Source organism: Pagrus pagrus, assembly GCF_965226575.1.
Source record: "Pagrus pagrus genome assembly, chromosome: 1".
Taxonomy (NCBI): Eukaryota; Metazoa; Chordata; class Actinopteri; order Spariformes; family Sparidae; genus Pagrus; species Pagrus pagrus.
The window spans coordinates 7,280,432-7,293,528 of NC_140185.1; the positions used below are offsets into that span (position 1 = coordinate 7,280,432).

General features: G+C 38.9%; 1 protein-coding gene across 2 annotated transcripts in view; it reads left to right on the forward strand.

Moving 5' to 3' along the window:
* The window catches only part of cdh8 (cadherin 8), a 104,322-nt gene extending 98,772 nt beyond the window's left edge, over positions 1–5,550 (forward strand). Inside the window, exons 11-12 of one of the 2 annotated variants that reach the window (XM_084352934.1) lie at positions 2,183–2,434; positions 3,384–5,550. In XM_084352934.1, the coding sequence (XP_084209060.1) occupies positions 2,183–2,434; positions 3,384–3,877 (746 nt within the window). In that variant the 3' untranslated portion in view covers positions 3,878–5,550. The remainder of the gene's footprint in view (positions 1–2,182; positions 2,435–3,383) is intronic. The other variant, XM_084352935.1, reaches the window with a different exon arrangement.
* Positions 5,551–13,097: the final 7,547 nt, after the last annotated feature.

The window sequence follows — 13,097 nt, forward strand, 5'->3', positions numbered from 1 at the left end:
AAATGGAAGCCTACCTGCAAAAATTCAGTTTAGATATTATTATAGTCTTTGTCCTTTAAAGCAACATTATGTTACTTTTTTTAACCTTAAACTAGCAGCTTCAAAATCATTTTGATGGTACAGTGTCTTGTAACAGGGTGAATGGTGTCTCTGTCTCAGCCACTCCACCTACCCATCACTTGTTTCTGCACTTATGCAACTTCAGTGAGAGGGTAGGATCACAGCGTTACATACATGTTTACTTCAACATACAGGTTTTCAATACATAACATTGTTATGATGTAATGAGTTTTGTTTGTAGTTAGCACCTACATTAGATCTGACAAGTTGTTACAGACCAGGGATTTGTATTTATGACATTGTGTGTTACACTAAAATACTGTGGGGGGCACCAAATCGCACAAAATGTCATTTTCTCCATAATGTTGCTTTAAAAACCACAAACAGAAAAAAGTCCTCAGCTTGTAAGCCACCTTTTTCAGTGCAAGTTTGCTTGTATTGTATCTTGTAGTTGAACCTCCTGGACTACACGAGCACCTTTATCTCTTAAAAACCTTTTTTTTTTCTCCTCATAGCAATTCAGCAATAAATGTTAACAGTCTAAAAATCAATGTGACAAAGATTTTTGACCGTGGAAAAGGATGAGTACACACTCAATACTGTAGGCTATTAATGTGTATATCTTTAGCAGATTGAATGTATAATAAAAAGGCAGGGACCAGTTATTTATATTTACATATCCGATACTGTACTAACCATGTAGTGTGTAGAAATCACACACTAAATGTGACAGTTATTCAGATAATGCATGCTGTCAATAGTATGTTTTTCAATCTAGTCTAAATTAGATCTACCAACATAACCTCCTTTGCTTCTTCCAATCATTTGGTATTACATTACTAAAAGGCATTTAAGTCCCGCAGATTTGGCGTTCATAAATGTGCTTGTGTGTAGTCGTTCACATAATCATAAGAGACTCGAGAAGTTCAGAAAGTTTTCAGTGTGTCACTTCTGCTGTCGCTGCTGTCATTTTGAACCTCCCACATATTAAGTTATTTATAGTGAAAATTTTGTTCAAATGGGGGTTTGCTTTTGTTATGGTGATGATTAATATTTCAATGTACACAGTTTTTTCATAAGACCCCTTCAGTAGCTAGATGAAACACTTTCAATGTGCCCTAATATAAAAAAGATATAATAAGAGCACTGTTGTAACTGCAATGGGTTCAACATTTTTACCTGCACAGCTGTCTTTTTCTTTGAGACTTCGTTTTTTCTGTGGATGGGCTGTCGGGCAGGATATGTTTAATTCTATTTTTACATCAATAGTTTCTAGAAAACGACCTGTATATGAGGACAAGCCCTCGTGGTTTGCTACACTATAGTAGATACTTGCATATTCACTATGCACTGCTGAATGATCCAAATGAAATAGGACATGCTGGTGCTCACAAAGCACAGCGTATCACTTTGTGGCAGCAAGCATAAGAAAATAAATCTGAGCATATGTTCACATCAATTACAGATCGTGCAAAGCAAATAATTCTATCATGACGCATTCCATCTTTTGATTAAGTTTGCTCTGTCAACGTGAATGTTTCAACATGGCGCGTCGCTCGAAAGCGTATATCATCAGCTCTATTTTCCCTCCCTCTTCAGTGCACCCTCAAGCAGAGGCAAAGGTTAGACTATCACAAGTCTTGTACATTTTCCATAAGATCAGCAGGAGTAGATTCTTATGGGAATGCAAGTGTTTGATAATGTGAGCGGTGGTAAGGGGATCCAGCTAATGAGCAGGCAGCTTCACAGGAGTGTCATCAAAGAGCAGCTGGCACCTTTCTGGGTCGACATGTGCCATCTTCTAAGTCAGTGTCGCCTGCCGTGGTCCCCTCATTTCCTCTGCTTTCAAAGGGGGACAGCAAACGAAGGCTCGCCTTCCTTCAGAATTCCCAAAATTGGACTGTCGTGAAAAAGGACGGGGTCTAAAATCCATCTACAGCACTGGAATGTGAGAGTGCTAGAAAGCCAAGTGACGATTGATGTGAAATTAGTTTACCCTCATGCTGCACTGATCTTCACACAATTTAATAATAGAACTTCAGTTTGCTGCCACTATGAATAATAATGGGTTTTTCACACATCCTCACAAAAATGCATCTCTGGCTTTACCTCTCCCTGACAGACAATTCAATCAGTGTTCTAGCCAAGCATGACACCTTCCGACGACAGAAACAGGAGATGTACTTCCTGCCAATCATTGTGACGGACAATGGGAATCCACCGATGAGCAGCACCAACACCTTGACCATCCGAGTCTGTGGGTGCAGTAAAGACGGCATCGTCCAGTCCTGCAACGTGGAGGCCTACGTCCTACCCATTGGCCTTAGTATGGGAGCTCTCATTGCCATCCTGGCCTGCATTATACTGCTGTTAGGTGAGGTATTGCTTTTTTTGCATTGTAAGGGAAGGGCAATATATTGATAAAACATTGTCATCGTGATATGAGACTAAGTATTGTCTTAGATTTTGGATATTGTTCTATCATGATATGGCATAAGTGTTGTCTCTTCCTGGTTTTAAAGTTGCAATATGTAAGAACTGGTCAGCTGTCAAATTCATATGCAAAACACCAGCATGACCGCTAACTGCTACTAACTAGAGCTGCCATAGCTAGTTAGTTTGGTAAGCCGTGCATCTAGCGGTTCAGACAGGGAGATCGAAGCACCAGGGGAGTCTTGCACAGGAGCTTAGGGCCAAAAAGGGCCGAGGCTAGTTGGTTAGCATGCTAACTATAGTAGATATCTCTGCAACACAATATATAGATGTCATAACGTCAAAACTGTTATTTCTTCAATTTCTGTTAATGATAGTTAGTTAAATTCAATTAAAATTATTCTATTTATTTATATATGGAGAGTGCATTAGAGCAGGAATGATGTCATTTTGTTGAAATTGATCTTACATTTGCCTTTACCCAGTTAGTCATTATATCCACATTACTTACAATTAATTATCAATAATCTCATGGTGTTAATACGTTGTTAAAGTAACAATACTCATCCCTATAATATTGTTGCAATATGGATATCAAGGTCAAAATCATTGTGATATTTGATTTTGTCACCTAGTCCTAGTAATTATGAAGTACTTTTGAGAAGATTTCAGATACAGCCAAAAGATACTGTGATATAATTTCAAGACCATATCACCCAACCCTGAACATTACTGACATGAAGTGGTTTAGCACATGTTGACGAAAACATTCATAATCTGACCTGAAATGTGACAATGATCTGCTTGTACTGACAGAAAGACCACATGTCAAAGCTTGACCTAGATTTCTCCTTTTTGTCTTCCTTTCTTTCCGTATTTCTTTCTGACAGTAATAGTAGTCCTATTTGTGACCCTGAGGAGACACAAAAATGAGCCCCTGATCATAAAGGACGACGAAGATGTGAGGGAGAATATCATTCGTTACGATGATGAAGGAGGCGGCGAGGAGGACACGGAGGCTTTCGACATTGCAACGCTGCAGAACCCGGATGGCATCAACGGTTACCTGCCAAGGAAGGACATCAAGCCCGACCTGCAGTTCATGCCCCGGGCAGGCCAGCACTCGGGTCCGAACGGCGTAGACGTGGATGAATTCATCAACGTACGACTCCACGAAGCAGACAATGATCCCACGGCGCCGCCTTACGACTCCATCCAGATCTATGGATACGAGGGCCGGGGGTCCATTGCTGGCTCGCTTAGCTCACTGGAGACGGCGTCCTCGGACTCGGACCAGAACTATGACTATCTCAGAGAGTGGGGCCCACGCTTCAGAAGACTTGGGGAGCTCTACTCTGTGGGCGAGAGCGACCGCGAGACCTGACCTTTGGTTTGTTAGAGAAAAAGACCTTTCTGATTTTTCTTTCTGTCCACATACTTGTGTATTAAACGCTAGGGGGTTTGCTGGCTTTTAGAAACCGGTGTTTAAAAATAAAAAATAAAAACAGTTAATAACAAGGGAGGCCACCTTTTTGTATTCTTCTTAGAGTGAGGTATAGCAGTCGTCATCCACTACGTCAAGCGCATTGTAATTGTTGAGCCAAACAATGTCTTTATTAGGAGATCTATGATTCTTGTGGAGTGTATCTTAGATTCCGTTGTGGAGTGTCTAGCAGTATTTTGGGTGTTAGTCATTTGCTGTGACTGCCAGTAGCAGAAAAAACCCTGGGATTGCTGGTAGTTGCCCGATGAAAGGAAGTGATAATGATGATTATCGCTGGGTTCTCTGAAGCTTGAGTGGACACCATACTCCATGTTCCATGGACAGCAAGCTGGACCTCAGAAGCTGCACAGGGACTCTTGTTTCATGTCTCCCAAAGCCACCCAGCTGATCGGCGATCTGAAACGAAACAACAATGAAAAAGCAATATATGGTCTACATTACAATGATGAATGTATGTATGATTTGAAAAAAAAAAAGCGAAAAAGACAAACAAGTATTGGCTTTAAGGTGAATTTGTTATCATTTGATATCTTCTCTGGTGGCCACGTTTATAAACTATCTAAAGCCCGGAAAGGCTTGCTTTATACAACTCTTTGTATTTACACGCTACAGGTGTGGGTCGCAAGTGTTACTAGCCTATAAAAGACTGACGTGAAGACAAAAAAGAGAAATGTAGAAACTCTGAGGCCTTCTTTTTACAGAAGCAACATTAAATACAATTGTAATCTACTGTTTTTTGACAAGAAACGTGTTGATTCTTCATTATTGTTCTATGAGTTTTTGTATTTCTGTTCTTAAATCATTTTTTTCTGTGCTGACAATTTGAAGTGAGTGTGTTTAGATTATTTCACATTCAGCTGTTTTTTCAACCACTTGAACACTATTTCATAACAGCAAAACCATATCATGAATTTACTGCAGTTGATAATATAGACTAGATGTAAGCAGGCAGACAAGAGCTCGAAGTTAGTCTAACAATACAGACGATCTGATTAATTAGGGCTGCTGGAACGGGACCTTTCTGACATGCTAATTCTGTGTAAAATATATCTCATAATATATAATGAGGCACAGCCAGTGAGTGTCTGAGCACAATAGTCCAATTGATACCTGAGTACGTGACTCCCTCCAAACATCCAATCTCATTTAGGAAACACAGATTGCATTAGCCCGAGAAAAATAATGACACAAATCCAGACCATGTGCATACTCTGCTTACACTGTATGATATCAATAAAAAAGACTTGTACTGTACATAGAGTTACTGCTAACGTCATTAGCTTTCAATGAGGTGGTAGGTTTTGTCTCTGCACGTTAGCTCTTGCACATAGTAAGAATTTCAATGGCACTACAGCTGCGTGCATACTCAGTTTGTACTGATACAGTATTATGGCAGTTCTCGGTAGACTAAACAATATATATGGAATAGTCCTACATGCAGATCATATTTTCTACTGTGCTTTAATGCTTATAAATGTGTATGTTCAATTATTTACTCCCTGTACTGTAATCTAAGATACCCTGTATTGTTTCCTACTTTGTGAAATATATTTTTATAAATATTACTGAATGGGTGTGGTTTTCTCATGCAGATCAGAGGTCACGGGCAGTCAAATGTTGCAGCTAAAGGGGCACTCAACCACAATATTACATATGAGAGTCAACTTACTCATCATCAGGAGTACTACTCAGCCTGTGAAAATGGTTGTATAATGTCCTCTATGGCTCTGGAGGTGGCTATATAAAGTTTGAGAGAACCCTAATGATGTCATAGTGATACCATCAGGGTTATCTGGCTTCAGCTTGGAGACTTTCATGTACAGTTTTACACTATATAATGACCATTACCAGCAAATGGTAAATTTATAGTTTTGGTCAATAGTTATTTTACTGTTAAACAATGAAATGCTCTATAAACTATTTGTTAAGCAATTGTTTCATTGTAAGGTTGCAACTGGTGTTTATAATATTTTGTAAATGATTGTGTAATTCATCTATATAAAATATTTGGATGACCACCATAAAGTTGCAACTTATGTTTATAAATCTTTAAAATAGACCATATTCACACAGCGGCCATGTTCCTTTAATGTCACGCTCAGTCTGGGAAGCTCAAATGTTGTACTGTTGTGTTACAGGTTCCAAGTCTTATAAACGTAGGCAATTTGGCCAATCATTGTTATTTCACTACCAATGATGAGCAACTGGAAAGACAATGAATGGTGAAAATCTGGAGGGACATCTGGCCATATTTCAAGGTAAAACAACATATTTGGTAACCTATTGGCTAGTGTTAGCATTCAACCCCGTCCTTGATTATGTTACCATTTATTACATCCAGCGTGTTTTATTTCCAGACTTAAATACATGTGTCCAAGATGTGATTTTATAGAGTGAATTTACACCTTTCATATCATGTAACACTATCAAGAACTATCACAAACTATCTCCTTGAAAGCTGTGAACATCACAGAACAATATCCAGCAACAGAATCTAAGAGGGGGAAGCACAACTGGATCCTTATTTAAAACAATAGGACAACTGTGCTGAGTCTCTAAAAACACTCATGTGTCATCAAACAGTGTGATAAAGGCAAAAGCAGCCCTGTACCATTATATTTCCCACACTCTTCCTCACTTAGTCACAGAGAATTTTCTGGCCCTGCACTCCGTGAATGCTATAAAAGTCTCCTGCAGTATCTTTCCCAATGCTGCGGGAAGCAAAAACGGACTTTTAACCTACTTGACTCAACATTCTATCATTACAGCTTTACACTGAACCTGCACCCCAAAAACTGCAACTAGATAGGGAAACACATTAGCAGGGAGAAAAAAAAAGCTAAATGCTTATCATTTTACAGCAGCTTTTCCTCGGCTTGAGAATGTCTCTTATGTCAAAGGCAATCCCCAAAAGTTGCCGTTTTGCTTGATCAGACATATACTGTCTTTAGGATGTGCTTTATCAGTTTGACATTAAGGAGTTGGAGCAGTTCAACATATACATGTAGCCGACAGTGCTGTTCAAGTAACTTGCAGGATTGAATGTTGAATAGCTCTGTCACACTGGATGGAAAATACCATTCCTTTGGAATAGGGCCACAATCAGGGCTTTTCCACTGGCACTTTTGGTTGCACCAAGTGAAACCGTGGCACACTGATTTGCTTTTTTTGGATGGATGGATGGATGGATGGATGGATGGATGGATGGATGGATGGATAGGTAGGTAGGTAGGTAGGTAGGTAGATAGATAGATAGATAGATAGATAGATAGATAGATAGATAGATAGATAGATAGATAGATAGATGCATGTACAGTAACATGCAGTTCAGGGTGGTTATTGCAGTGGGAATTAGATATTTCTTGTTGAAGTTCTTCTGGGCCAGTGGGACTTTGTACCGTCTGCCTGATGGCAGTAACTGGAAGGAGTGGTGGAGGGGGTTAGAAGGGTCCTCAGTGATCAGGGTGGCTTTTACTGATCACTGAGCGGTTGTACAGTACCGAGCCACGCATGAGATGCACCATCTCCAGAGTGGGACCAACGCCTCATCTCCTCCTAGAAACAAGCATTTGGTGGAAGACTCAACTCATGTCTTTGCAGGACACCAGAGAGAAATACATATCAGACAGGGGGGAGTTACAGCCACTCTTTAGACCATTACCCAAGACAAGCATGTCATAAAGACAGAACTTCAGGCATGTAGCCCTGTTGTAATGAAAATGATAATCCCTGATGCGCTGGGTCGAACCCAAGTTGGCCTCTGGAAAAGGCCCACAAATCAACAAGCACTGTAAATGTGTTTTGTATTCTTGTCACTTAGTTTGTCCATCCAGGACAGTACATATCATCCTAAACTGTCTTTGAGCATACTGTATAATTAGATTAATAGAACATCATTATCTATGTCTCATCAAAGGGAAAAAATAAGGGCTTGCAGACCATTGTGTATTAATCCTGATTTGTTAGTCCCATCTCAGAGAGTGCGTACCCAGGGAGATAAAAGTTTTGCAAGAGAAAGGCCTTCATTAAATTAATTAGTCTGGGATGTAAATTGTGGTGTTGTGTTGCAGTAATACTCATCTAGCCCTGTTATTTATTAGATTTTTAAGAGCAAAGGAGATTAGATAGCATGCGATTTCCAATTTTCTTGCCTTTTTAAAAAAAATTATTTCTTTTTGAACATCATCTCCTCTTTGTTAATCTTGTTGAAAGATTAGAGTTTTGTTCAGCTTTATCTGATATTGAGGTTTCTGCTAAATAACAAAAGCTTCAGATCTTATCAATTAACGGCTGTGCCTCACTGAACTCAAAGGCACAGAATCACACAAATCCTAGTGCACATGTGCCTATATATAGAGCTTGTATTACACACACACACACACACACAATGAAGACAGAGAACTGCTCTACTTGATAATGTTCTTGTGATGAAAACAATATTGACACTAGTTACAAAGATGAGCTGATGCCAAAAATCAAAAATATCAGACGTCTTATCATCTTAGTCCACATTGCAACATACACCTCCCTTTTTCCCCACATGCCAAAGTGGTGTTGGTGTCTGGAATTGGAAGTGATGTTAAACCTGGAGGCTGCTATCTTCATGCACCTGATCCATTAGTCAACTATCAGCCATGGAACACATTTTACCAAATGATATATCCTACTAAATGATAGCGCAAATTGTTTTCAGGAACGTGCGACCCTAGCAGGTCAGCAGACTCATTTGTAGTCAATCTTCATGCACCCCTGCTGCTGCGTATGGCTGCAGGACTGACAGAGGTTGCCTAACTAAACAGTAAATCAAATTATCTTCTTACTTTTGTCACGTAATGGAAGTGTCCCTTGGGTGACAACCTTGCACTTGTTGTTCCTTGCTGATATGTGCCAGATTTTATAAGGCGGGCCTGTAGCTCCAGCTCGTGTTGTATAGAACCTGTAATTACTGTTGCCTGGCAGAGATGCCCTCAATTACAAAAAAACTTTGTTGCATACAAATGAGGAAAGCCACTTTCTGTTCTGGATTCTGAGATATGGACCCAATGTTTTACTTTTGTTTTTGAAATTAATTTTATTTAGGTATTTAAAAAAAAAAAAAAATCTACCATTTTACTATCTTCATGGCTGTATTAGTCCCCCAGGGGGCCCTGGGGCCAAAATGAGCAGTGGACCCCTAATGACCTCTGTTCCAACCTGGAACCCTTAACGTTCCCATCAAGTATACAGCAGACAGCACATGAGAGACTATATTTTGTCCAAAGCTCCAGAATCTAACCAGTCCCCACGTGCTCAAAAAAATTACCTGGCCCCAGATTTTAATTATACACTCATTTCATTCATTTAGCCATATGCACCATTTTAGCACAATATCAACAAATTAGAACTGCATAGGCCCTCTACAAATAAGAGCCCAAGGTTTAGTTAATAATGCAGTATTTGTATATTTTCCCACTTACATCCATTTTTTACATTTCTGGCCATAGTGAATTTTATTTATCATTTAAAGCATAAAAAAATATATTTGCAAAATTAATCAATAGCAAATCTGATTCAGAAAGAATGCAGGTGTTCAGGATAATTCACCAAGCGTCTTTCTAATCTATGGTACAGTTTACATTAACACATTAACCTAAAAGACCTAGACATTTTTTGGGGTGCCTTCAAGTCCCAATTTTACTTTTGCTTTGTTTGAGAATGTATGAATTCACCAAAACTGTTTTCTTTTTTTTTCTGTGAACTCGGACAGAACCTCAGCAAGTTTATTTTTTATTTAAAAAGATATACCTGAATTTTTTAGTCTTCCATATACATTTTCTACTTCTGTTCTTTCCTAAGCAAGTCTAAACCATGTATTATCATATTATCCAAGGCAGTCAGTGAAAAACAGGTGTAAAATATACGTTTCATTTACTGATCAAGTAGACATGTCTAAAAAAAGTTGTGAGTAAAAAGAAAGGTTATTAAATCAAAACAGAGGACATTGAAGCAAAAGTGACTTCTTTAGAGAAATTCATTATCACTTTACAAGAAGCACCTTTTTTTATATCTTTACATCTATCCTTGGTCGACAAAAGTGATCCTGACACCACTTGAAGAGTCACGGACCATAATAAATTATGTGTGATGTCTCAAGTGTTTTTTGATCTGAATGAGTCATGACTCTGAAAAGAAGCATTGTGTTATTGCGTCAGGTATAAGACAGGTTGTGGTTGGTTGTGCTGCAAATATTACTGAAATTCAGATGTTTTTACGTATCTGTTTAGAGTGCATTGGGGTACTTGTTTAAACCCCCTGGAAGGAATGGATAATCAACATAGTGCATTTAAAATATGTTCTATTTCTACCAAGTTCTCCCAGTTTAATACTGAATAGATCATTTCAGTGTAAATTCAATATCTCCATGACTACTGGAGGTGAGTAAGCCAATATACATTTTTGTGATTTGCGTTAACTGTCCTTTTGCGGTATCATTTTAGTTGCAATGGAGAATTACATGATGCATATTCCTAAACAAATTTGCACTAATTAAGTTAACACTGACCAAGTAAACACAATCTGGGTCCCTCTTTTGCCTATAAGAAAATGTATAACAGCATATCCCACCTTGGTGTTGTACAATTAAAAAAACAATGACTATAATTCATTATATATTTGCAATATGATTCACAGCAAGGCTTTGTATTTGCTAGAACTAGTTCATTAGCCTCTGCAAACACATACCTACAACTGTATTATAAAGGAAGCCCTGTGCAATTCCTCTCAGACTAATAGTTTCCTTACCTTTCCTCTCAATAACAATGTCCCAACAGAATTCACAAATAAACCCATTTCTTTATTATATGAATTTATTCCCTCATTATGATTGAACTTATTCAGGCAGAATAACCTTAACTGTAACTTTTTTTAATTAAGTTCCATCAAACAGTGTTTACATGTCTAATTTAGTCCACTTTCATCTTCTGAGGTTGCTGCGAGAAATGTTCCACAACATCACTACAAAAGAAAATCAAAGTAAACAGTGCGATCAGGTGCAGCTATATGTAGTGGAGTAAGTGGACTTGTCTAAACAAAGGATAATGAAAATCATCAAAGATTAAAGGAGGGCTCTCTCAAAGTTTGTTTCCGAAGTGGACAAAGAATTTTGGGGGGGGCCGTTAAATGTTCTGTAGTGGAAAAGAATCATACTAATGATCCGACCAATCTTGCGTTTTCACCATTGGTCACCGAACTGCCAAACCACGTAAACACCATATGGTCGCAGCTGCTGGTCTAATTCATTCTGCTAGCACTTCTCAAAGTTTTGTTGACATGAAGGACTATGTGGCCAAAGCTAATTCAGCAAACTTTGACATCCAGTTAAACTGAAGTCAAAACTTTCCTTCTTTCTTATCCCTCGCTTAACCTATGACAATCTGTAATTAAAACAACATGCAGTCATTTTTTTCTTCATAATTCAATACGTCTGAAAGAAGTGTCACATGAAAAGACAATGTATCTGTGTGCTGAATCTTTGTCCCGGCATCCTCAGCTGCCGAGCAGGTGGAACGCAGGTGGGTGGGGGCCAGTAGGAACAACACTGTCTTGGTGCTGCTGTGGGTGTAAAAATATTGCACTGCAAAAAACAAAAGTACAGCTGGAAAGCAAGAGTTGAATGCAAGAAATATGTGCACAAAATCCAAGTAATTGTTAAATTACTGGTTTTAAGTGAAAAAAAGATCCTTCCCCCGGAGATATATGGTCATTTTGTGCAGTGGGGAGGAGAAATTCCTTTGTATCGCACCTTTAATTCAACACCAATATGTTTTTGTGTTCCGGTTTCAGCACAGACGAGGATGGCTGTTGTTTTGATTCATTGGTCACTAACACGGTGGTCCTAATCACGCACCATGGAGTGTATAATTGACCCCCTCTTGCAATTAGCATTAATTAACACCTCTGTTGGTGGATAGCACAGCCAGCAGAATTGCACCATAACTGTCCTGCCGTTTCTGCGGTGCACTGCTGTCTCGGCTGCAGCCAAATAACTGCTGGGACTTAAATCAGTTCCTGAGCCAGCCGGTCCCCTCACAGCTGCTCATGGGATGAAGGAAGCTTGGCCCTGTTGGACTACAGAGCCAGTCTCATGAGCAGATGCATGGGGCTGTGTTTGGATTATCTTTGTTTGACACTACTCTGTTGGAAGTGATTACAGCTGGTTACTTTACAGCAACATCATTGGGTTTTTTATTTTTTTCATTTTCTTTTCAGGGATAACACCCTGAGAATATGAAGCATTGTACAGTGTTGTGATTATATTATGCTATTTTATTTGAATCCATTTGCTATGTACACTTATAAATGTCCGTACTCTACAAACAGCCATACATGTTTAATGTGACTAGACACTGCCTGATGGTATAGACATACTGTAAATGCTGGTGCAAACTATTTAATGGCCAGCAAACACACACAAATCCTTAAAGCAGCTATATGCAGTGTCCTTAAAATAACAATGGACCAAATGAGTATGTATAATGTGAAAGTACCCACTCATAGCAACTAATCCAAAGAATATTATCACACAACTCTGCAGTTCTCCCTCAGCTCTAAAGAACCTTTTAAACTTGGTGGTGAAGACCAAAACAGAGGTAAAAGCAGAAAGAATACTGGACTCATAATCATCAGATGGCCAGACACATTACTTCAAATGAAGCTAACGTTGCTCTGTATCCAGGCAGGCAACAGGATTACAATTTTGAATGGGGCAGAGTAATTTTGGCTGGGCCTTTGACGGTTTCCATATGGTAGTCTCACTAACACATGAATGGCTGATATCACGCTGCTGAAGGCGACTGTCTGGTTGATAATGACACCTTTTTAAACCTTTTTCTAAAACATTTAATGCAGAGAATGCTTATTTTTTTACCCGCGCCAGTTTGTATTTATAACAAGTAAGACATGCAGGTATATTGCTCAAATTGTGCGATAATGAAACTTCATATCTATCATGTTTAACAGGCCAGGACCATTATAAAATGGCCGAGGATTTGCCCAGACTTGATAGGTAATAGTAGTCTTGTAAATGTTGTCTTTTACCTTTTTAGAAAGCGACATATATTTT